Genomic DNA, 25971 nt, shown 5'->3' on the forward strand with positions numbered 1-25971 from the left:
GGTGGACTGGGGACAGCAAGGAGTCATCATACCAGGTAGTCCTGAGGCATGGTCCTAGGGCTCAGGTCCTCCGAGAGAAATACAGAAAGAGAGAAAGAGAGAATTAGAGAGAGCATATTTAAATACACACAGGACACCGGATAAGACAAGAGAAATACTCCAGATGTAACAGACTGACCCTAGCCCCCCGACACAAACTACTGAAGCATAAATACTGGAGGCTGAGACAGGAGGGATCAGTGACAGTTCTTTTGAACGGTAGTGTAAAATGACAATTACGTTTGTTTGAAAAACGGATTATCCAGCCACATTTCTTCAAAAGAGCTTATCTGAGATCCATTTTTCCTTTTCCTGATATAAAATATGTTAATTCTATATCAGGAAAAGGAAAAATGGATCTCAGATAAGCTCTTTTGAACAAATGTGGCTGGATAATCCATTTTTCAAACAAACGTAATTGTCATTTTACACTACCGTTCAAAAGTTTGGGGTCACTTAGAAATGTCCTTGTTTTTTTTAAAGAAAAGCACATTTTTTTGTCCATTAAAATAACATCAAATTTATTAGAAATACAGTGTAGACATTGTTAATATGTTAACCAGAACTGTCTTTATGGTTCTTGACTACACCCCAAATATTTTAGTTTCTAAACGTAATTAACATATTCTATATCAAGAAAAGGAAAAATGGATCTCAGATAAGCTCTTTTGAACAAATGTGGCTGGATAATCCGTTTTTCAAACAAATGTAATTGTCATTTTATACTACCGTTCAAAAGTTTGGGGTCACTTAGAAATGTCGTTGTTTTTTAAAGAAAAGCACATTTTTTGTCCATTAAAATAACATGAAATTGATTAGAAATACAGTGTAGACATTGTTAATGTTGTAAATGACTATTGTAGCTGGAAACGACAGATTCTTTATGGAATATCTACATAGGTGTACAGAGGCCTATTATCAGCAACCATCACTCCTGTGTTCCAATGGCACATTGTGTTAGCTAAGATTATCGTTTTAAAAGGCTAATTGATCATTAGAAAACCCTTTTGCAATTATGTTAGCACAGCTGAAAACTGTTGTGCTAATTAAAGAAGCAATACAACTGGCCTTCTTTAGACTAGTTGAGTATCTGGAGAATCAGCATTTGTGGGTTGGATTACAGGCTCAAAATGGCCAAAAACAAGGACCTTTCTTCTGAAACTCGTCAGTCTATTCTTGTTCTGAGAAATGAAGGCTATTCCATGCGAGAAATTGCCAAGAAACTGAAGATCTCGTACAACGCTGTGTACTACTCCTTTCACAGAACAGCGCAAACTGGCGCTAACCAGAATAGAAAGAGGAGTGGGAGGCCCTGGTGCACAACTGAGCAATTGGACAAGTACATTCGAGTGTCTAGTTTGAGAAACAGACGCCTCACAAGTCCTCAACTGGCAGCTTCATTAAATAGTACCCGCAAAACACTAGTCTCAAAGCCAACAGTGAAGAGGCGACTCCGGGAAGCTGGCCTTCTAGGCAGAGTTGCAAAGAAAAAGCCATTTCTCAAACTGGCCAATAAAAAGAAAAGATTAAGATGGGCAAAAGAACACAGACACTGGACAGAGGAACTCGGCCTAGAAGGCCAGCATCCTGGAGTCGCCTGTTGACGTTGACACTGGTGTTTTGCGGGTATTATTTAATGAAGCTGCCAGTACATATTCCATAAATGTATATATTCCATAAAAGAATCTGCTGTTTCCAGCTACAATAGTCGTTTACAACATTAGCAATGTCTACACTGTATTTCTGATCAATTTCACGTTATTTTAATGGACTTTTCTTTCAAAAACAAGGACATTTGTAAGTGACCCCAAATCTTTGAACTGTAGTGTACATTTAAGTAATTTTTAGCAGACGCTCTTACAGAGCGACTTAGAGTAGAGTGTACTATTGTGAACGATGAGATGACTTTCCAGTTAAGGTTATGAGTAATAAGGAACTGTATCTGAAAAGGGAAAACCTGTGTGATAAAAATGTGGATAATGTTATAAATTTACCAAGGAACTGTTTGACAAAATTAATAACTCATTCACATCCTGGCTTTCATTCAGAGCAGTGATTGCACTTCGGTATTTCTGGGGAACTGAATCAGCATTTCCTTAGAGGGCTGCTATCAGTCCTTGCGTATATAAAGGCAATACAGGTGAGACAACGAGCCAAAGGAACAGGAGGCAAATCGAGCACCTTCTATCTGAGCTGAGTTTATACTTGAAGTTTAGAAACATTTGCATGCATTTCAGTGTCCAGCTGGTGTGACAGACAGCCAGGATGGAGGAGGAAGAGAGAGCCATTGCAGTGGTTGGCATTGGATGCAGCTTCCCTGGAGGTCTGACAGTTAACCTTTTTTTGTGATGAAGCTAGTTCTCTCAAGTATTGTAATTAATTTCATTTTATATTTTCAATCACTTTGAAGCTAGATTCTGCAGTTGAAACAATAACAAAGCGGTTACCCTGCTTCTGTATTGGTGAAAAGCTGCGGGATGTGCCTGGAGAAATGTAACCACTCTCAAATTCCTAGACAGAGCTATGGATGCAAGGACTGACCATGATATCAAAAATAATAGTTTTAACCATGTTTTTAAGCTATACAAGTGTTAATATACATTTACGTTGTTTTCAAACATTGGAGTAAAACAAGCTTATATTTTGGGTTCTGATGGGGTACGACAGCTGAGCTAAGGTTATGAGGTATTTATAAGTAATATTCTTCAAGAATCAATGGGTATACAGTCAGGTCGAAAACTATTGGCACTCTTGATAGATGAGCAAAAAAGCTATATTGCATTCTTAAACATTTTAGAACATTATATTTTTATAATAATGCAATTCCTCAAAGAAACATATATATTTAAATATATATATTTATATATTTTAAGATAGGGGTCATAATTATTGGCACCCCTGTTTTTAATACCTTTCAATACCTCACCTTGCGAGGATAACGGCACTGAGCCTTTTTCTAAAATGTTTTATGAGATTAGAGAACACATTTTAGACCATTCCTCCATACAGAATCCTTTGAGATCCTTGATATCCTTCGTCTGCGCTTATGGACTGCCCTCTTCAATTCAAACCACAGGTTTTCAAAGGGTTTCAAGTCCAGAGACTGAGATGGCTATTGAAATAACCATTTCTTTGTGGATTTTGATGAATGCTTGGGATTATTGTCTTGCTGGAAGATCCACTTGTGGCCAAGTGGTCCACTTGATCTAAGATCTCTTCCAACGTGTTCTCCAATCAATAACTTTTCACTTCTTATAGCACCATCCCACTGGGCACAGACATCAGTTCAACGTCTAGTTTTGGTTTACATTTGGTTGAGTTGTCAACTAAAGTTGATTTTAACAAGAAATCAACAAAACATTTCACCATGTCATTGAATTTAGGTAAAGGTTTGGTGGAAAAAAAATACAAAATTCCGTTAAATGTATGATTTTTTTCAAATCCAATCAGTTTTCCACATTGATTCAATGTCATCACAACGTAGATTCAAACAGTTTTTGCCCTGTGGGATATGAAGCTGCTTAATTTAGGTTTATTAATTAAATAGTTACAATGCCAGCAATGAAGACACCAGACTACAGAGATTACAACTATTACGAAACATCAGCTAATTTGGATTGATACATGCAATAACATGAATGTAGAAATGTTTATCTATGACCTAAAGATCATTTTTTATCAAAAACCTTTAACATCTGTAGCTATAACTTGTTATGTTTTATTTATAGACAAGCTTTTGATGAAATTTGATTCAAAATTGATATACAATGTTATGAAAAACATTTTGTTAAAAAAAATATAAAAAAAAATACAATAATATATATATATATATAGGTTTGTTAAAACAATTCCAATGTATTTCCCATTCTGATACAACACATATTCAATTCCAGGTGAGGGGCTTGACAATTTCTGGAATGTACTTCTGGAAGGAAAGAACTGTACATTGCCAATCCCTAACGAGAGGTTTAACAGTACTTTCTGGTATGATGCTGACAATAGCAAACCTGGAAAGTCTCACACTAGCAAAGCTGCTCTCATAGACGGGTTAGTATGAAGTTTCCCTGACCCTCACCATTTTTTTTGTTGCACTGCTACGGTTACTCATAATTTAATAATGTACTGCAAATAATCAAAGATGCTATACTACAGTATACTGCAGAATTATATTCCTGGTCATGTGCAGTTGACCAACAAATGCTCTTGTCCCTGAATTCCCAGCTTCTAATTGCCTTTGTTGTATTGAATATTTTCCACTCTGGTTTACTGGTTAATGTTTTTATTCTTAGCTTTAACGAACTAGACCTGAGGTTTTTTGGTGTCACCGATGCGGAGGCCGACTACATGGACCCTCAGCAGAAACTCTTGCTGCACTGCACCTATAGGGCACTAGAGAATGCTGGGATTCCAATGGAGAAAGCTAGCGGAACTAGGACTGGAGTATACCTAGGTAATGTTACTTTTTTTTCTTTACAGATAAGTGTGAAGTTGTGATTCGTGACACTATGATTGATACTAATAGCACGTTCAATTCTCTATGAAACTCTGTAGGACTAATGAACAGAGACTACGATCTCACAACCGCCCAGTACAATCCAGGCTTGACTAACCATTGGAGTGGCACTGGTAAAGCCATGAGTATTGCAGCCAACCGGATATCCTACACCTTCAACCTCACTGGTCCATCAGTTGCCATAGACAGCGCCTGCTCATCATCTCTTGTGGCTCTGCACTTTGCTTGTCAAGCCATAAAACAAGGTACAAATCTTATCAAATTGTGCGTAAGATAATTGCTTTACTAATCATTAATAATTATGGGCTCCTGAGTGGCGCAGCGGTCTGGCACTGCATCTCAGTGCAAGAGGCGTCACTACAGTCCTTGGTTTCGAATCCAGGCTGAATCTGGCAGTGATTGGGAGTTCCATAAGCAGCACACAATTGGCCCAGTGTTGGCCGGGGTAGGCCGTCATTGTAAATAAGAATTTGTTCCTATCTGACTTGCCTAGTTAAATTATATATCTTTTTTTTTATAGATTGCTATATTATTTTACATTGCTTCTTTTAATATGTAACCTAGATTTCATGCACACTACCCCTGTTACCTACCAATTGTGCCCAGAGGGAAATGTACAAACAATAAAGCAAAAGTTAGAATCATATGTTTGACTAATTAGCCCAGTTTCAGCTACATGAAAAAATGGCACCTGCAATTATATAAAAATGTGTTTGTCCTACCAGGTGACTGTGAAATGGCTCTCTGTGGCGGTGTAAGCTGTATCATAGAGCCACAAGTCTTTGTCGCTCTCAGCAAGGCAAAGATGATTTCACCTGAAGGCACCAGCAAACCTTTCTCCAGCAGAGCAGATGGCTATGGCAGAGGAGAGGGCTGCGGGATTATTCTGCTGAAGCCACTGAAACAAGTGAGTTCTTACGATTGATTTAGTTTTCACTCTTTGCAGTACAGTTCAAACATATTCAAACTGGCCAAACATTTATCACAGTTGGCTATACAATGTGTCTGGGAGTATTTGATGCAATGACTGAACTCTCAAACTTTAACTTTGTCAAAACTTCTAGAATACGACTAACATATTACATATACTGTATTTACCATCCCTTGTCACCAATTTGACTTAGACTGCAATAGACAAGCTCTTGTTTCTAGTTTTATGACTTTACTTGACAGTTTTATTTGCAGATCTGCATATACTGTACAATTTGACGCACCAACAGCCATTTAGGGTGGAGCCCAACAGTTCCATGCAATAAAAAGTTGGCACAGACACTGGTCTATCAAACATGTTCCGTTGAATTTCAAATCTTTTACAGGCCTTGAAAGACTGTGACCATGTATGGGGCATCATAAGCAAAACTGCAGTAAACCAAGATGGCCACACAGTCACTCCAATCACCAAGCCATCCATGGTCCAGCAAGAGGAGCTGCTCCGCAGAATCTATTCACAGTCTGACCTGTCAACTGTCCAGTACATAGAGGCTCATGGGACTGGAACTCCAGTGGGGGATCCCATAGAAGCAGGCAGCATCTCCAAAGTCATTGCCAAAGCCAGACCCCCGGGTTCAGAAACACTCCGCATCGGCTCTGTGAAAGGCAACATTGGACACACAGAATCTGCAGCTGGTGTGGCAGGGCTAATCAAGGTACTCCTAATGATGAAGCATGAAACCATTGTTCCTTCACTGTTCTACTCTGAGGACAGTGCCAGTATAGACGCTAAAGCCTTAAATGTAAAAGTTCCCACTAAAGCAGAAAAGTGGGGAAATGCAGGCTCGGTCGAACGGATTGCAGGGATCAATAATTTTGGTTTTGGAGGCACAAATGCCCACACAATTGTCAAACAGTACAACAACACTCACACCCAAACAGCCGGGGTTGATAGGTCTTATGAGTATTTTATCCTCTCAGCAGCATCAGAAAAATCTCTTACCATGATGGTACAGGACACAGTTGAACAGATAAGTGCAGACAAAACAGTGGAACTCCAGGGTCTGTCATATACATCAGCCTGTAGAAGAAGCCACATGAAACATAAATACAGGAAGGCATTCACAACATCCTCTCTGGTTGATCTGAGAAACCAGCTGAAATCTGCTTTGAACAAAAAGATTGCCCCCTCCAAACTAGATCCAAAGTTAGTGTATGTTTTCTGTGGGAATGGTGTCGCCTACCGAGGCATGTGCAAGCAGCTCCTGAAACAGGAACCTGTGTTCAGAGAAAAGATCAAGGAGGTTGAGGCACTTTTTCAAATGTACCAAAGAATGTCCATCACAGAGAGACTGGAAAGTGCATCAGTTGATGACGACTTTTCAAAACCAGATGTTGTCCAGCCCCTACTCTTTGCCATTCAGGTTGGCATTGCCAGTCTCTTCAAGCACTGGGGCATCAAACCAGATGCAATTCTTGGCCACTCTGTTGGAGAGGTTGCTGCTGCCCACTGCTCTGGTCTGTTGTCCCTTGAGGATGCAGTGAAGGTGATTTACTTCCGCAGTACTCTGCAGAATAAAGTCACAGGAGGCAAAATGCTTGTGGTCAGTAACATGGCCGTGTCAGAGGTCTTGAACCTCCTTCCCTCCTACTTAAATAAGGTTTGCCTGGCTGCCTCCAACAGCCCACAGTCCTGCACCCTTGCAGGTGATGCTGATGCTATAGACAGTCTCCATCAAAAGCTAAGCAGTTCAGTCAAGAGTAAGAATCTGTTCCTCCATGTTCTAGACGTCCCTGCTGCATACCACAGCCAGATGATGGATCCCATCCTCTCTCAAATAGAGGACAGTATTGGCTCTTTACAGGTGAATCATGTTGAGACAGAATTGTTCTCCACAGTGACAGGGAAGGAGGTAGAGCAGCCAGACTTCAGCACAGGCAAGTACTGGGCCAGGAACATTCGAGAGCCTGTTGCATTTGAACAGGCAGTGAGATCAGCAACCAAAGACAAGAAGAATGTGGTCTTTGTAGAGATAGGTCCTAGAAGGGCTCTACAAAGAAACATCCAGGAGACTCTGGGAAATGACACCATAGTTATGTCCTCAGTGCAGCCAGAAAAAGATCATGAGACAATGCTGGACACTGTGTCCAAACTGTTTGAGTCTGGGGTTCAGGTAGATTGGGACAAGTTCTACAGAGGTTGTGAGACATCCCCAACACCTACCCCAAGGTATCAGTTTGATTGTGTGAAGAAAGATGTCATCTTTGAGGCAGCACAGAAAGGTACATCGGGCAGTCATCCTGTGTTAACTCAGACAGGCAATGATGGAAAAACCTTCAGTTGTGATCTGGCCTCAGCCTCAGTGGCTTACCTGCAGGACCATAGAAACAATGATGTTGCCATTGTCCCTGGTGCCCTCTACGCTGAGTTGGGTTTGGCTGCCTTCATGGCAAGTTCCAAATCAAAGGTGCCACTCAACATGCTGCAACTCAGTGTCAGTTTTCAGAGTCCATTTCTCATTGCACCAAATTCTCCTGAGATGAGTGTCAAACTGGATCACTTTGAAAACGAGACAACGTTTAAGATACAATCTCCTACAGCAACGTATGCATCAGGCAGCATATCATGCAAGCACAGGAGGTTGGCTGAGGAACAGTACATCTCTCTAGACTCAGTTTACAAGCGATGCACATCAACTATGAGTACTGATTACTTTTATGATTACCTAAGTAAGAGAGGGTTTCAGTATGGTTCTGTTTTCAGAAACAGGGGAGATGTGCACTATGGTGCAGACTTGATGGAAGCCATCTCTGTCGTAACTGTCCCTGAAGAACTACTGCCTCAGTTGCATGATTTCTGCATTCACCCTGTAGTGCTAGACTACTTGCTACAACTGACTCCAATCACAATAGTGAATGCATTCATGGCAAGGCCTGGCTTCCCTGCAGAAATAGGCAGTTTGACTGTTCACGAACCCCTGCAGCCTGAAATGGTTCTTTATTTGAGAGCCGCAAATGTTGCAGCCGACCATTTCGAAGTATCTGGCTGTTTCACCGACAAAACAGGTCGGGTCTTGGTTGAACTGAAGCATGTTATAGTCAAGTATCTTGGGAGCCAATCTAATGTTGTTGAAGAGTACTTCTTCCACAATGACTTCAGTGTTGTGTCTGATGACTACAAGGCCATTAATAAACCCAAGGCATTGGTTTTCGCTGACCAGATGGGTGTATCTGAAGCCATGCAAAAACATTTGAGCTCACAGTCGCAATACATCTCTTTCACACATGCCAATGATCTCTTGAGCCGTGGATTCAAAGCGCTGTTGTCAAAATTCAAAATCTCAGAATTGAAAAGCTTTGCAGAAATCTTGTTTGTGTGGAGCAATGACAATGTTACCTCCCACGAAACAGAGGCTATCCTGGAGAACATGGTAAACTGCTGTGAGATGTTCCGACAAATAGTCCTGGAACTGAAGGCTATGAAATTTCCAAATTCCATCAGAGCAATAACCTACCGGTCAGCAGAGAACACAGTGGACTGCATCAGTGCAGGCTTTGTCCTGTCAGGCATGACTAGATCATGTGCTGCAGAAATGGCAGATCTTTCCTTCCAGCTGATTGACATTAGCTCTGTCTCTACAGAGGACATCAGAGCTCTGTCTCAGGTTCTTGACTCATTCCCCTGCAGCCAATACCCAGAATTGGTGGTGAAAGATGGACAGATTCTAAAACCTTACATAGTACGCACTCCCACTGAAAGCAGTGACAACTCACAGGAAAACGTCCACTCTTTGAAGTCTGAGGAGTTCATCCTTCAGACTGCTAACCCATACAGAATGACTAGCTTGTCTGCCATTCCCTGTGATGTTGAGCATAAGAACATTGAGGAGAATTCAGTTGAGATTCAGCTCAGTAAGATTTGTGTTCATTCCTCTGACTATTTTCCTGTCAGTGTCTCTGATATGAACTATGGCCCGACAATGTACTGGAACAAACACACATCTCAGAACCACCAGCTTTTCGCTCTAGACTTCAGTGGCACTGTCACAGCTGTAGGGAAAAATGTGAGCAAACTGAAAGTGGGGGAGCATGTAGTTTCATGTTATCCAACTGCTGCATCTTCTAAGATTGTGATTCCTGAAGCAGCGTGCTACAAGACAAAGAAGCTCACATTTCTGAAGGAGGCACCCTGTGTGTCCTACTTTGTACTTGCATGGGAAGTCTTGCATCGTGCATTACCCAAAGTCAAACAACAGAGGTTGGGCATCATCTCATCCGTTCCTGACTCAGGTTTGACAAAGGTCTTAGCCCAAACTGCAAACAAATCAGGATGGAATAACATTGTTCTGCCACAGTTTAGTGATCAGCTTCAAAATGTGAACAAGCTTGATGCATTTGTCCTTTTGCCTCCATTTGACAAATCTCAGTTTGAAAAAGCATGCAATGTTTCCGGTGTGAGACACATTGTTGCTGTATGTGAAAATGAGTGGCAATCCTCCATCTCACAAAATGGCTTCAGATGTGGCAATGACAATGTTCGCATTAAGACTGTTCAAATGTCTAGCGCATTGGAAAAGGGATCTATCAGAGCAGAGAATTCTCACATTTACCGTTGGCTCAAATCAATGCATTTGGACAAGAAGTGTTTAGATTTCGAAACCAGCATCTTTCAGAGAGTGTCATCCGGTAGCATTGAGTTCCTGCCTGTTGAAGAGTCTGAATCGTACTTCAGCTCAAAAACCCTGCCTTTTGTGGCACTGGGTAAAGATGATTCCAAAGGCACACTGTCCAACATTAAGTTGTTGCCTAAACCAAACCAGCTTTTCCAGAAAAACTCTGTGTACATTGTCACAGGTGGTCTAACTGGACTAGGGTTAGAAACAGTAAAGTTTATTGCACAGCGAGGAGGAGGGTATATTGTCATTCTTTCCAGAAGCAGTCCCTCGACCGACTTACAGCAGGAGATAAGCAACATTAAGAGTCAGTCTGGCGCCACAGTTGTTAGCTTGCAGTGTGATGTTTCAATCTCTGCACAAGTAGTGAATACCATTATTGCGATTAAGGAAAGTTTCCCCTCTTGTCCAATCAGAGGGGTCTTCCACAGCGCCGTCGTCCTGCATGATGGCCTGATTGAAACTCTTGACAAATCTCTCTATGAGAAAGTCCTGAAGCCCAAAGTGAATGGGGCTTTGAATCTGCATCACGCCACAAAACTCTGCAAGTTAGATTACTTTGTGTGTTACTCCTCCATCTCTGCCTTTATTGGCAATGCAGCACAAACAAACTATTGTGCAGCCAACTCTTTCTTGGACACATTCTGTCAGTATAGGCGAAACATTGGACTAGCAGGACAGTCCATAAGCTGGGGAGCTTTGAACCTTGGTCTCTTGCTGGACAAAGACCATTTCCAAAGATTTCTGGCAGCAAAGGGGATGATGGTCATGGGGGTAGCAGAAATCCATGAGAGCCTAGAACAATGCCTTCTGCTGAACAGACCACAACAGGTTGTCTGCAAGTTCAGTTTCAAAAACCTGATGCGTCATGTTCTTGCTCATAATGCCTCTCTAAACATACGTTTAGGTGCACTGGTGAATGAGGGGATAACAAAAGAAAAAGGGGAAGTTGCAGGATATGACCAAACTACCGTGTCCATGTCACCAAGTGAATACGTCAAGTCAGTGCTCAGGGAAACGCTTGGTGTTGAGAATGATGAGCTGAATGACGATTCTTCTCTCACCGCATTAGGCATAGACTCAATGCTAGCCATGACTTTGCAGAATCTTCTCTTTCAAGACAGGAGTGTGAATGTTCCCCTGGTTAAATTACTGGACCCCAACAGCACACTGTCTACTTTGGTAGCAATGCTGGAAGAGGGTGCAAACCAGGAATCTGAGCTTGGTGATGACCTTGCTTTGGATCTGATGGAAAAGAATGAGGAAGAAAGTTACATGTCTACTGTACTTTAGAGATCAATCAAATTTGATTATTCAATCAAATTTGAATTATTTAAAGCCCCAATGCAGTCTTTATGATTACATTTTTTGAATCACTGTATGTCTAATAAATCAGTGTGTGTTTATTTCACGACAATAACTCCAAATTTATATTTTTTTAATCATTGATTTCCCTGAGCCTCCTTTTGCCATTGAAATGCTCAGTCAGATTGTGTAGGCGTGTTGATACAAATGTAAATATATTTACATACACAGCACTGTCTGGACTGCTTACCCCTTCAAAGTAGGAGAATACATACGCAAATAAAATATGACTGGTCATTGGTAGGAATAATCAGATCAGATTGTGATGTCATGCATGGGCCAAAAACGTCTTCCCACCTGAACAGGCTGAAATTCCAGGTGGTCCCCCCCCCCCAAAAAGATCTTAACTAAAAGGACATTATCATAATTTTCACAATTTCAGAGTGTTATTTCGACCTCTTAGTGTGAAAAAATATATAAATGTTTGCCTGCACTGCCCAGTCAGCGCTCTTTCATTGCATTCAGTTTACCTTGATTTGGTCTTGATGTTTAGACATACAGAAGGCTAACCTTAGAGATGTTCATATTATTTGAACGATTAAATATAAATTCTGCATACATTGTTACTTGAATAAAAATGATTTATGTAAAACTAGTGCAATATATGAGATTTTTACAAGAGAAGACAGTGTCCAAAATACTTCTGCGAAACAAAAATACTATATCAGGCTGAATTATTTTCACTCTTTTTCTTTTATGGTAAAACGTTGACAACCTTTCAAATATATATTTTAATTTTTTACAAAATACATATGTATTATTCTGACATAATCAACTTTTGTTATGTTTTGATGATAGTTTAATCTGCCATTTTTCTTTCAACCTTTCTGAGTATCATAGTCAATGTTAGATAATCTTATAAGTACTATATAATGCTTCTTTCATCTCATGCTATTCTTGTTTATTCTGGTTGTGTTCAATCATTTTTGTAGTGTGCAGCAGGTGGAGTAGCAATGAAATATCAGTCAAATATTACAAAACTAAAGATTGGAATGTTAAAAATGGAGCAGAGGTTTAGTGATCTGGAAAATATCTATGTTCATGTCTTTAATAAACAATTAAACAAAATATTGCAAATTGTCCAGATCTGATCACTTGTATAATTTACTGTATCCAACAAAATATAAATTATAGAAAAGGAAACACACTTACAATCATGTTGGTAGATAGATATTTTAATGTTCTATCATAATAGAAAAATAGACCACATTTAACAAGGAAATTACATGATGCTAAAGGCATCCCTTTGTAATCGTAAGGGTTTAGAAAAATTATTGTATAATTTTAGAAAACTGTTTTAGTTAGAATGTTTTTTTTCTTAAATGTAAAAAATATTATTTGAAAGCCACTGTAGAGTGGAAATTCATTATGAAATGCTGAGTTGGTAAATACCCTTAAAGGGGAAATCTGTAGTTGAAACAATAACAAAGCGACAATCCCGCCACTAATTTAGTAAAGAGCTGAGGGATGGGGCTGGGTTAATGTCACCACTCTCAAATTCAGAGCTATTTGCAAGGACTGACCAGCCATGATATCAATATTATAGTTTTAACCATGGTTTAACGCTATACAGTGTTTGTTTACAATTACATTGTTTACAAGCAATAGAGTAAAGCAATCTCATATTTTGGGTTTTGATGGGGTACGACAGTTGAACTGAGCTCATTAGGCATTCAAGTTATATTGGGTATACAGCACCATTCAAAAGTTTGGAGACAACTACTCATTCCAGGGTTTTTCTTAATTTTTTACTATTTTCTACATTGTAGAATAATAGTGAAGACATCAAACCTATGAAATGACACACATGGAATCATGTAGTAACCAAAAAAGTGTTAAATCAAAGTCAATTTTTCTATTTGATATTGTTTAAAGTAGCCACCCTTTGCCTTGATGACAGCTTTTCACACTCTTGGCATTACCTCAACCAGCTTCATGGGGTAGTCACCTGGAATGCATTTCATTTAACAGCTGTGCCTTGATAAAAGTTCATTTGTGGAATTTATTTTCTTCTTAATGAGTTTGAACCAATCAGTTGTGTTGTGACAAGGTAGGGGTGGTATACAGAAGATAGCCGTATTTGGAAAAAGACCACGTCCATATTATGGCAAGAACAGCTCAAATAAGCAAAGAGAAACGACAGTCCATCATTACTTTAAGACATGAATGTCAGTCAATTCCGAACATTTCAAGAACTTTTCAAATTTCTTCAAGTGCAGTCGCAAAAACCATAAAGCGCTATGATGAAACTGTCTCTCATGAGGACCGCCACAGGAAAGGAAGACCCAGAGTTAACTCTGCTACAGAGGATAAGTTCATTAGAGTTAACTGCACCTCAGTAACAGACACATCTCAAAATCAACTGTTCAGAGGAGAAGGTGTGAATCAGGCCATGGTCAAATTGCTGCAAAGAAACCACTAAACGACACCAATAATAAGAAGAGACTTGCTTGGGCCAAGAAACACGAGCAATGGGACATTAGACCAGTGGAAATCTGTCCTTTGGTCTGATGAGTCCAAATATGAGATTTTTGCTTCCAACCGCCGGGTCTTTGTGAGATGCAGAGTAGGTGAATGATCTCTGCCTGTGTAGTTCCCACCGTGAAGTATGGAGGAGGAGGAGGTGTGATGGTGCTTTGCAGGTGACACTGTCTGATTTATTTAGAATTGAAAGACCGACTTAACCAGCATGGCTACCACAGCATTCTGCAGCGATACACCATCCCATCTAGTTAGCGCTTACTGGGACTATAATTTGTTTTTCAACAGGACAATGACCCAAAACACACCTCCAGGCTGTGTGAGGGCTATTTGACCAAGGAGAGTGATGGAGTGCTGCATCAGATGACCTGGTCTTCACAATCACCCAACCTAAACCCAGGAAAAGCAGCCAACAGGTGCTCAGCATAATTTTTGTGGGAACTCCTTCAAGCTGGTTGAGAGAATGCCAAGAGCGTGCAAAGCTGTCATCAAGGCAAAGGGTGGCTACTTTGAAGAATCTAAAATAACACTTTTTTGATACCTACATGATTCCATATGTGTTACTTCATAGTTTTGATGTCTTCACTATTATTCTACAATGTAGAAAATAATAAAATAAAGAAAAACCCTTGAATGAGTAGGTGTGTTCAAACTTTTGACTGGTACTGTATGTCGATGGGTATATATATATCATTAATTTAAAAGTCCCAAAATTGATGTAGCAGTTACAGATTAGTGATTTAATGTTGGTGTGATTACTTATCGACAATAAAAAGCAGTCTAATAATGCGCAATATTATATGACTATATAGATGTATAGTACGGTAAAAAAAAATAATATCAACCATATATTCCATCTCAAATGCCAGTGGCAATGAACCATGTTAAAAAAACAAAAATGTTTAATGTTACATCTACAAGTACTGTCAACTACATCATTTCAATTAAAATACCACATCATAATATGATATGTTAGAATGTACCCATGGGACAAAGGACTTTCATTTAAAATGCTGTACATTTGTTATATTCTTCAGTGCTCATGCATCTCAAATGCAAACCATACACTATTTCGGAGTTATTCAATCCCATGACAGAGAAAGCATCCGGCAGCTTAGCTCCCACAGTTTCTGGGCCGTGTCATCATCTGAAGCAGAGCTTGAGCAGTTGGCTGGTGCGCAGTCACTGTGGGCACACAGACAAACGATCATGTATCTAACACCGTTTAATATAAAATACTACATACAAATGCAATAATATTAGAAGAAATTATATGTATTGATGAAGCTGGAAGAATCGCACTCATCGATGTACTCTTTAAAACTAAATATCCTGCATGTGCATATCGACTGAGTATACCTAACATTAGGAATACCTTCCTATACAGAACAAAAATAACATATATAACATGCAACAATTTCATTGATTTTACTGAGTTACAGTTCATATGAGGAAATCAGTCAACTGAAATAAATTCATTAGGCCCCAATCTACAGATTTCATATGACTCCTTGAAGTGCTCCTTGATCTCTGGCTTTCCCTTTAAAAGCCACACTTCTCAGAATAATGGACATTTGCTTCTGGTGACTAATGTCAGGTGTACAGTCCAAGATAATGGAGGAGTACTTTGAGTCTCTTACTTGAGTCAATAATTGCTTCCAGAATCTTGTCACTCACAATCTGTATGAGCTCAATCTGTGTACGCTTCCCAAGGTAATGAGCATGTGTCTCTCCATCTTTAATTTTGCTGAGATGATTTTCCATAACGGGGTCAAATTTTGCCAGTAATTCAACCTCTAAGGAAGTTTCCATTATCTGGTTGGAAGAGTTTGTCTGATGAACCCCTAAATGCTAGGTTTCCTTCAGCCAGAGACTGGGTGATACTTAAACGTGTATTTTTTCATTTTATTTATTTATTTCAGCCTCCAAAATTGTCATTTGTATCTGGTCAAGAGTCTGTCCCCAACTTAGGCACAGATCAAGTTCTCTCCACTTAATCAAATTGTTTGTGTGGTCAGGACTACTCTCATGGTGTTTCAGAATGGCGTTGATATTTGACCAGTCATTCACGCCTTCCTTTATTATTCTGTAGTCTTTTTGGAGAAAAGAGACAGCAAAAACAATACACAGCATTGTTTTTGATTGAGTGTGAAAGCCAGCTCCTGGTAATCTTTTCCCCATTTGACAGTTGTCTCTGTAATAAGCCTGAATGGAAACCTCTTCTAGACTTGTCTTTACCAGTCCTGGTTTGAATGGACCTCTTGGCACTAACTCAGTCCTCATAAAGTCTGTTAAGACTGGGGGCCAGTCTGCTGGGTCATTTGGTGGAGCAGCAACTGTTCTATTAGGGTCTGAACTGCTTGTATCTGATGCTGGCTGTACACCTCTGGTTGTGCTAGTACTGGCTGAGGCTGCCTGTACTTCACCTGGGTCCGTGTTAGTACTTGCTGAAGACGGCTGTATTGGGTCTGTGTTAGACCCAGTCCAGCTGGCTTCAGCAAATACTAACACAGACCCAGTACTGGCAGCTTCAGCAAGTACTAACACAGACCCAGTCCAGCTGGCTTCAGCAAGTACTAACACAGTATTTGCTGAAGCCAGCTGGACTGGGTTGGTGTTAGTACTTGCTGAAGCTGCCAGTACTGGGTCTGTGTTAGTATTTTCTGAAGCCAGCTGGACTGGGTCTGTGTTAGTACTTGCTGATGCCAGCTGGACTGGGTCTGTGTTATATATATATATATATCACACACACACTCACCTGTAATATCCACCACTCTCGGTTTCCAGTTCAGGTGCCACAGCACAGTAGATAGTGGTCTGAGCTCCCTGCACGGATGTCTTGGTGAAGGGACTGATCATCTTCATGATAGCTGCCTGAGGTGTGCTCAGGTGCCGCCACAGGTCAGTCTGAACCATGCCAGGGTGGAGGGAGTATGCCGTCACACCAGTGCCTGATAGAGGACAATTCAATTCAATTCTTTTGACAAAAGGGTTGCAGCTTCAAAACACCCTTCGGAAATCCTGTGGTAGCACTTTATTTTACGGTAACAGATAAGACCACGCATTTGTTATGAACTTGCATGGTAAAATGGTAATCATGCAGTAATAACATAATATTCATTATTGTTTGATTCTTTGGGACTGCATGATTATAACTATGACAAACACCCAGAGAAACAGCTACAGTTTAAGCCTCAGTAGTAGTGGACAAATCCAAACCTTGTAGCTTCTTGGCCAGGGAGCGGGTGAAGAGGATGTTAGCTAGCTTGCTCTGGCTGTACGCTTTCTTCTTGTCATAGCCCTTCTCACTGTTGATGTCGTCCAGGTTGATGGTGCCCCAGGAATGAGCCATGGAGGACACATTGATGATCCTGGCCGGGGTCGACCTTTTGATCAGGTCAACCAATAAGTGGGTCAACAGGAAGTGACCTAAGTGACAAGATGGGGTGCTTTGAAAGCTTTTGATTGGTAGATTTGATGTTGATTAGTTGTATTGGATTCATGCATTTGAACTGTGATTGTGCAAAAATCATGTTCTGGTGATGGTCATCTTCAATCCAGTGGATTAGTTAGTATCACTTGTGATCTGACCTTTCACTACATCTCCTCTATATAAAACTTTAAAATGTGTCGACTGAACTTATAATCATAAGAAAGACAATAACTGAATTCATTATCGCACTTCCTTATGTTACAGGTGGGTTAGCTGACAACATCCCGAAAAAGATGTGTGCGCTTCCACGGGGCAGAAGTCAGCCTGTTGTTGTGGTTCTGGATGGCCAGGTTGCTAGCAAGAAACTGCCATGTGGGGGATCGTAACTGGCTCGTTTCATCTTGTTCTTGACACCAAGACTTGTTTTGAGGCGTTTTGACTTATTTCATGTCAACGTTAATATGGCCCAAAAATACACTGCAGTAGCTAGCTAACCAACAACTGTACCGATGTATTTGAGAGACAAGTGCTCATTGTGCAAATGTATTTACGTTTTCAATAAACATTGGAGACGAAAAATAGCTTACATGTTGTATACAATCTAAGCCAACCCAGTTCGTTGTTCCCCATTAGTTGCGCCTGCGTCTGTTTTGCTACTAAAAAGAAACCAACCTGTCTACAGCTGCACGGCTTCCTGGACAGAGATTTACATAAAGTGTAAAACTGTAGTAAAATATAAATAAATGGGAGATCAGTACGTACAAGTCACAACTTGTATGAAATGCTGTGTGGTATGGAACTTTGCTCATCTGCCTTTGGTGTGAATCACATGCATTCATCTGTGTGGTTAATCATTAGTAAATGATACATTTATTTAGTGAGACGTCTGTCAAAACATAACCACATTTCTGTCCCCAAGGAAGTAAGCAGCTAAATTGCCACTTCCTTATGGGAATGGGTAATGTTACTAGTACAGCCGTTTCGCAGTTAAACACTCATCTCATTTATCAATGATATGTCGTACGTCCGTGCCCTTTTAGAATTATGTGGTCTGCCCGAAGGGGAATTTTACTCTGCTTCCTTGTGCTACATAGAGTCACTTACCCATGTGGTTGACGCCAATCTGCATTTCAAATCCATCAGCCGTTTTCCCATGCGGACACACCATGACACCAGCATTGTTGATGAGGATGTGGAGTTGTGTCTCCTCTACAGAAAAGAGTATTACAAATGTTAAACATCTAACTGTTGGTCAGGAGTGCAAATGAATCAATCCATTGTATCAATTAAGCTGTGATACAATCAAGCCTGTATATGTTGAAAAGAGCATCTGAGGTTTGCATTAAGCAGGTGGCTATGGTAAAATAACAACAGTATAGGGTAAATCAATTTGAATTCCATCCCTTTTTAACAGCATTCCTTTTGGATTTAAACAACAAAAAACTTTCCATACATGTTTGTCCATGGAAGAAGTGGTCAGAATTGCAAAAAGAGAGAAGGTGCTCAAAGTTGATCCATTTTGTATTCCCCACAATACCATGAGACATCCATTATCACTGGAAACGAGAAATGATTGAGTTTGACATCATTTAAAAGCTTAGTGTTGTCAAACTATTTTATATATTGAAGAAAAAAAAAATCATACAAATTGACATCTAAAAACAACTAAACTTAGATATTTTTCATATTCGCATATGTTGTAGCTTTGACCCCATTTCACATCTGAAGTTTTTGTATTGTGCCCCGCCATCAGTTGAGACCCAAAAATGAATACAGGGTGGGTGTCATTTCAATCATATAATGGACCTATACATTCAGACCACTGTAATTTAGCTGGTGCACCATTGAAAATGTACATTAAATTTACAAGTACTACCACAAAGATGACCGCCGGTCCACCCACTGTCGAAAAGCAATTTAAAATGGTAATGTCTATTCTATTGTCTATATTTCAATAGGTTTCTTATGGAGGATAGACAGTGTCATTTAAAACAAATATTCCCATTCAGATCAACATTCTCTAATGTGTGGACCTCCAACCATCATTGTCCAATCAAAATGTATTTGTCACATAAGTGTTTAGATGTTATTGCGGGTGTAGCAAAATGCTTGTGTTTCTAGTTCCAACAGTGCAGTAATATCTAACAATACACACAATCCAAGTAAAGGAATTAAGAATATATAAATATTTAGATGAGCAATGTCAGAGTGCCATAGACTAAGATAGAGTAGAATAGGACAGAATACAGTATATATGAGATGATGCACCTGTACTGACCACACTTTCTGGATGATAGAGTGAACAGGCAGTGGCTCAGGTGGTTGTTATCCTTGATAATATTTTTGGCCTTCCTGTGACATTGGGTGGTGTAGGTGTCCTGGAGGGCAGGTAGTTTGCCCCCGGTGATGCGTTGTGCAGATCGCACCACCCTCTGGAGAGCCCTGCGTTTGTGGGCGGTGCAGTTGCCATACCAGGCTGTGATACAGCCTGACAGGAGGCTCTCAATTGTGCATCTGTAAAGGTTTGTGAGGGTTTTAGGTGCCAAGCCAAATTTCTTCAGCCTTCTCCACTGTGGTCCCGCCAATGTTGATAGGGGGTGCTCCCTCTGCCGTTTCCTGAAGTCCACGATCAACTCCTTTATTTTGTTGACGTTGGGTGAGCGGTTATTTTCCCGGTACCAGGAAATGTTTGAGGCGTGCGTGGCCACGCAGTCAAGGGTGAACAGGGAGTACAGGAGGGGGCTGAGCAAGCATCCTTGTGGGGCCCCAGTGTTGAGGATCAGCGAAGTGGAGATGTTGTTTCCTACCTTTACCACCTGGGGGCGGCCCGTCAGGAAGTCCAGGACCCAGTTGCACAGGGCAGGGTTCAGACCCAGGGCCTTGAGCTTAATGATGAGCTTAGAGGGTACTATGGTGTTGAATGCTGAGCTATAGTCAATGAACAGCATTCTTACATAGGTATTCCGCCTGTCCAGATGGGATAGAGCAGTGTGCAGTACGATGGCGATGCATCGTCTGTGGATCTGTTGGGGCAGTAAGCAAATTAAAGTGGGTCTATAGTGACAGGTAAGGTGGAGGTGATATGATCTTTGAATAGTCTCTCAAAGCACTTCATGATGACAGAAGTGAGTGCTACAGGGCAATAGTAATTTAGTTCAGTTACCTTTGCTTTCTTCGGTACAGGAACAATGGTGGACATCTTGAAGCGTTTGGGGACAACAGACTGGGATAGGGAAAGATTGAATATGTCCGTAAACACTCCAGCCAGCTGGTCTGCGCATGCTCGGAGGACGTGGCTAGGGATGCCGTCTGGGCCGGCAGCCTTGCGAGGGTTAACACACTTAAATGTCTTACTCACATCGGCCACGGAGAAGGAAAGCCCACAATCCTTTGTAGCGGCCTGCTTCGGTGGCACTGTGTTCTCCTCATAGCGGGCAAAGGAGGCGTTTAGCTTGTCCGGAAGCAAGACATTGGTGTCCGTGACGTGGCTTGTTTTCCCTTTGTAGTCCGCGATTGTCTGTAGATCTAGCCACATAGGTCTTGTGTCTGAGCCGTTGAATTGCGACTCCACTGTCTCTATTCTGACGTTTTGCCTGTTTGATTGCCTTGCATTCGGCCAAATTCCCAGTCACCTTGCCATGGTTAAATGCGATGGTTCGCGTATTCAGTTTTGCACTAATGCTGCCATCTATCCACGGTTTCTGGTTAGGGTAGGTTTTAATAGTCACAGTGGGTACAACATCTCCTATACACTTCCTGATATACTGATACGGTGACAGAGTTTATTCGTCTATGTTGTTCTCGGAGGTTACCCGGAACACATCCCAGTCGCGTGATCAAAACAATATTGAAGCATGGATTCCGATTGGTCAGACCAGTGTTGAATTGTGGTACCATTGGAAAGTTTAAAATGTATTAAAATGGGAATTACATTTTTTTTTCAGTCAAAACATGACACCCACACTGTATTCAAGAGCAACCAATGGCAGGCACAACACAAAAACCTTGATGTAAAATAGGGTCTAAGCTACAACATATGCAAATATAAAAACATTTTTTTTTTTTTTTATCTGAGTTTACACATTTTTAGATAAAGAATTACTATTTTGATTAAAAACATTCTTTCCCAGATATTATTAAATAGTTTGACAACCCTGTTTGTAAGCTTTAAATTATACCAATCTGAACTGTTGGTATAACTGTGAGGTATGCAAAATGGGTCAACTTTGAAAATCTTTCTCTTGTGAATGTTGTCATTCAGGTCCAAAAAGTCACTTTCTGAGCACTTCTACAATGGGCAAATATGTATGGAAGGTTTTGTTCAAATCAAAAGGGGTGCTGTCAAAAAGTGATTGAATACAAATGGATTTTCCCTATAGAGATACCATGAGGAGTAACTAAGAAACTGAAAAAAAGTTTCAAGACGTGTCTTATTTTCCCTCACCCTTGTTGATGGTCTCTGCAAACTCACGGATGGACTTGGTGTCTGACAAATCAAGCTTCTTGATGACAACATTTTGGCTGCCAGAGCCTTCTATGACTTCTTTCAGGGCCCCCTCAGCTTTCTCCATGTCTCTGCAGGCCATGATTATCCTGGCCCCTATGAAGAAATTGTGGGGGGGAATATTATTAAATTATTCCAGCCCAATCAGAATTAAACTCAGGATGTCAGTCATACAGGCTTTTCAGGAGGATATTGGACAGAACATTCATATCTACATTTAAAAAAAACAAAAAAAAGATTATAAAAATGTAAGGATCTCACAAATATCTGTGTAAAATAACCATTAGCAACCCCTGCTGGACAGTCACACACACCACCAGGCTGTCTGGCATAAGATGCTATCCAGTGGTGTATTGCTATTTTTTTAGGTGATGTAATTAATCGTTTAAAAAAGTAAATGTGTCATCATTTCCTCAAAGTTTGTACTGACAGATGTATCCAATTGAATAGCATATCATTAAAGAATATGCATAAAATGCATCCTCTGCCCACACATATCTCAATCAGTTTCATGGGAATAAGCATTTATGTCTCCTTGGATGACTATTTCTCGAGTGAATTAGAGCAGATGGTGTTAAACTATTAGCCTTTCTTGTATTTTGTTTCAATCAAAGCATAGTCCATTCGGAAAGTGTTCAGACCCCTTGACTTTGTCACGTTACAGCCTTATTCTAAAATGGATTAAAATGGTATTTTCCCTGCATCAAGCTAAAACACAATACCCCATAATGACAAAGCAAAAACAGGTTCAGATATTTTAGCAAATGTATATATAAAAAAAAAAGTATTATAAAATATCACACTTACATAAGTATTCAGACCCTTTACTCAGTACTTTGTTGAAGCACCTTTGGCAGCAATTACATCCTTGAGTCTTCTTGGGTATGACTCTACAAGCTTGGCACACCTGTATTTGGGGGAGTTTCTCCCATTCTTCTCTGCAGATCCTCAAGCTTTGTCAGGTTGGACAGGGAGTGTCGCTGCACAGCTATTTTCAGGCCTCTCCAGACATGTTCGATTGGGTTCAAGTCCAGACTCTGACTGGACCACTCAAGGACATTCAGACACTTGTCCCGAAGCCACACCTGCGTTGTCTTGGCTGTGTGCTTAGCGTCGTTGTCCTTTGGAAGGAAAACCTTCGCCCCAGTCTGAGGTCCTGAGCGCTCTAGAGTAGGTTTATCATGGAGCTCTGTACTTTGCTCCCTTCATCTTTCCCTCGATCCTGACTAGTCTCCCTGTCCCTGCCGCTGAAAAACATCCCCACAGCATGATGCTGCCACCACCATGCTTCACTGTAGAGATGGTGCTAGGTTTCCTCCATATGCAATGCTTGGCATTCAGGCCAAAGAGTTCAATCTTGGTGTCATCTGACCAGAGAACCTGGTTTCTCATGGTCTGAGAGTCCTTTAGGTGCCTTTTGGCAAACTCCAAGCGGGCTGTCATGTGCCTTTTACTGAGGAGTGGCTTCCGTCTGGCCACTCTACCATAAACGCCTGATTGGTGGAATGCTGCAGAGATGGTTATCCTTCTGGAAAGTTCTCCCATCTCCACTGAGGAACTCTGGGGCTCTGTCAGAGTGACCATCGGGTTCTTGGTCACCTCCCTGACCAAGGCCCTTCTCTCCCGATTGCTCAGTTTGGCCAGCTCTAGAAAGAGTCTTGGTGGTTTCAAACTTCTTCCATTTAAGAATCATGGAGGCTACCGTGTTCTTGGGGACCTTCAATGATGCAGAGATTTTTTGGTACCCTTCTCCAGATCTGTGCCTCGACACAATCCTGTCTCGGAGCTCTACAGACAATTCCTTTGACCTCATGGCTTGGTTTTGCTCTGACATGCACTGTCAACTGTGGGACCTTTTTATAGACAGGTGTGTGTCTTTCCAAATCATGTCCAATCAATTGAATTTACCACAGGTGGACTCCAATCAAGGTGTAAAAACATCAAGGATTATCAATGGAAACAGTATCTGTTTTTTTATTTTTAAAACATTTACAAAAATCTTTTCACTTTGTCATTATGGGGTATTGTGTGTAGGAAAAAAAATAATTGAATACATTTTAGAATAAGGCTGTAACGTAACAAAATGTGGAAGGGAAGGGGTCTGAATACTTTACAAATGCACTGAATATCCTGCCAAGTGGCTCTGAGCTGTCTGTTTAAACTACCAGCACAGAGCTCAGACACCCATGCATACCCCACAACAGGTACATGAGAAAACTATTCAGCTTCAGCTAACCATCCTAAAATCTCATTAGAAACGAGGGTTTTTTGGTGTGACAGTAATGTTACAGGCCTACTATGCTATGGTATTTGGTTCTGTTATGTACAATGCTAATGAATCGTTATGTGCGAGTCATTGAGTCAGCTTTAATCTAATTTTACTAAATGATCACCATTGTTAGAAGTGGTCATTTATTTGTAATAATAATGATCTTCTATTTGTATTAATAATAATAATAATAATAATAATAATTGATGAGTATGACTATTAGGAGTAGGAAACCGATCATGTGTCATTTTACAGCCAAGCTGCACCCCTTCCTGGTGCTGAAAGGAAGTGAACATAAATCATTGCACAGACACCAGAGAGAAGAAACCACCGTCTACCTACTACGCATATTTATTTGGTTTATATAGTTTGTCATGAAATGTGTGGTAATTAATATAATTTATTTACAATGAATCAGAGTTCATTTCCCAGAAATAGTTTTACCAGCTCCGCTCCTCCGCGCTCCAGCAGCACTACACTCCTGCTGCCATGTTGGACAAAGGTTGACATACTACTACGTGTTGTATTATGACTACATAGAAGCTTCAGCAAATTGATGTGAATCTGTAATACAACTGATTCTACAAATTGCAAACTATGATCAGTTGATCATGTGTTTTACTGCTTGGCACCCCAACATACATGAGCAAATATGGGCTCCCAACGCGTTTTGACTAGGAAGCGAGGAGAGAGGATTTGAGGAATCAAGAAAAGAACAATTGAGAAATAGCCCAAGACACATTCAACAGGTCATGGTGAAACATCTTGCATAACTGTTACAACACATTCCTGTATGGAAACAATATCAAGGATTATGTATCACTGTAGACCTACCTCTCTTTGCCAGGTCCAGCGCTGTCTCTTTGCCAATACCAGTGTTGGCTCCAGTTATGAGCACTGTTTTGCCATCAAGTCTGTCTGTGGATGACCATGTTCTCCGGAAGAGATTTCTAAGACATTGAGGGAAATCACGTTTTTCCTCTGCAATGACTCAGTAGGCCATAGGGTGTGGACCCCTGATAATAAAGAAGTGCGGAACAACTCTACCTACAAGGATAATGAATTTAAATGGAAAGACAATTTTCCAACCACTGTTGAGCTAACTTTAGAGAAATATAACGTTAGGTAATTATCCACACATATGCCAACAAGCCAGGCTATGGCAGTTTTGATAACATATGTAACATTATACACAAATATTTTCCACAACATAAGCAGCTCAGTGATTATACTATACGTACTTCTTGGTCGGGTACAATTCGTTGTGAAATAGATACAAGTTAGTAAATTTGCCTATGCCAGAACAAAATTGAAATAATTGCCGCTATACTCACCCAAACGGCATTTCGAAACAGAGCTACAAATGACGGTGGTGAAATAATTCCGAGCTCTTAATCCTCAATTGATTCGCCTATATTGAAATCAATACATCCGCAATTGCATCCAATATTTCGTATCTGATTTACAGCCAAGCTTCAACAGCATGCCGAAAGTAAAATTCTACTCATTAGCAGGTAACTCTGATGAATGCGGAAGCAGACGTTTCATTGGCTGTCACTGTGTGACATGGGTGATTTTAGCCAATAGAATCGTTGCAGGGAAATACAATACTTGGATTTTGACGAGACATGAGGCAATTCTGATACCTGGCCACAAGAAACAAGAAGAAGAAGAATATAATACACTTTTTTATAGAAATAATATAGTTTTTTAGATAAAGGTACATTTTCTACCAAACATTTGTTGTATTTATATTTATATTTA

The 25971-nt window shown here is 40.5% G+C and overlaps 2 protein-coding genes across 3 annotated transcripts; one reads left to right on the forward strand and one right to left on the reverse strand.

Moving 5' to 3' along the window:
• Positions 1 to 2169: 2169 nt before the first annotated feature.
• Positions 2170 to 18210, forward strand: LOC106590295 (highly reducing polyketide synthase 40). Of its 2 annotated transcripts, XM_045710626.1 has the most exons (7): positions 2213 to 2362; positions 3933 to 4086; positions 4329 to 4489; positions 4591 to 4797; positions 5278 to 5459; positions 5869 to 6198; positions 17699 to 18210. In XM_045710626.1, exons 1-7 carry the CDS (start codon positions 2305 to 2307, stop codon positions 17705 to 17707), a joined length of 1101 nt encoding a protein of 366 aa, XP_045566582.1. In that variant the 5' UTR covers positions 2213 to 2304; the 3' UTR covers positions 17708 to 18210. The 2 variants fall into 2 exon arrangements, with proteins under 2 accessions (XP_014036619.1, XP_045566582.1); XM_014181144.2 differs by lacking the exon at positions 17699 to 18210 and having other exon boundaries at positions 2170 to 2362; positions 5869 to 12588.
• Positions 14901 to 25716, reverse strand: rdh12 (retinol dehydrogenase 12 (all-trans and 9-cis)). Its single transcript, NM_001141104.2, has 7 exons — positions 25542 to 25716; positions 25042 to 25157; positions 21879 to 22034; positions 18539 to 18643; positions 17221 to 17430; positions 16760 to 16952; positions 14901 to 15186 (listed from the first exon to the last, which is right to left on the reverse strand). Exons 1-7 carry the CDS (start codon positions 25550 to 25552, stop codon positions 15084 to 15086), a joined length of 894 nt encoding a protein of 297 aa, NP_001134576.1. The 5' UTR covers positions 25553 to 25716; the 3' UTR covers positions 14901 to 15083.
• Between the last annotated feature and the right edge of the window lie 255 nt (positions 25717 to 25971).

This window comes from Salmo salar, chromosome ssa29, assembly GCF_905237065.1.
Source record: "Salmo salar chromosome ssa29, Ssal_v3.1, whole genome shotgun sequence".
In the NCBI taxonomy this organism is placed as follows: Eukaryota; Metazoa; Chordata; class Actinopteri; order Salmoniformes; family Salmonidae; genus Salmo; species Salmo salar.

What these genes read in the sequence shown, in the direction of transcription:
- LOC106590295 (XM_014181144.2), top strand. Translation starts at nt 2,305, where the DNA reads ATGGAGGAGGAAGAGAGAGCCATTGCAGTGGTTGGCATTGGATGCAGC. An exon ending in AAAGCTGCTCTCATAGACGG is followed by an intron (nt 4,087 to 4,328) that starts GTTAGTATGAAG and finishes TTTTATTCTTAG; the next exon opens with CTTTAACGAACTAGACCTGA. An exon ending in TGCTGAAGCCACTGAAACAA is followed by an intron (nt 5,460 to 5,868) that starts GTGAGTTCTTAC and finishes AATCTTTTACAG; the next exon opens with GCCTTGAAAGACTGTGACCA.
- rdh12 (NM_001141104.2), bottom strand. An exon ending in CCTGGCCAAGAAGCTACAAG is followed by an intron (nt 16,953 to 17,220) that starts GTTTGGATTTGT and finishes GTCCTCTATCAG; the next exon opens with GCACTGGTGTGACGGCATAC. An exon ending in GAGAGTGGTGGATATTACAG is followed by an intron (nt 15,187 to 16,759) that starts GTGAGTGTGTGT and finishes GTGTGCCCACAG; the next exon opens with TGACTGCGCACCAGCCAACT.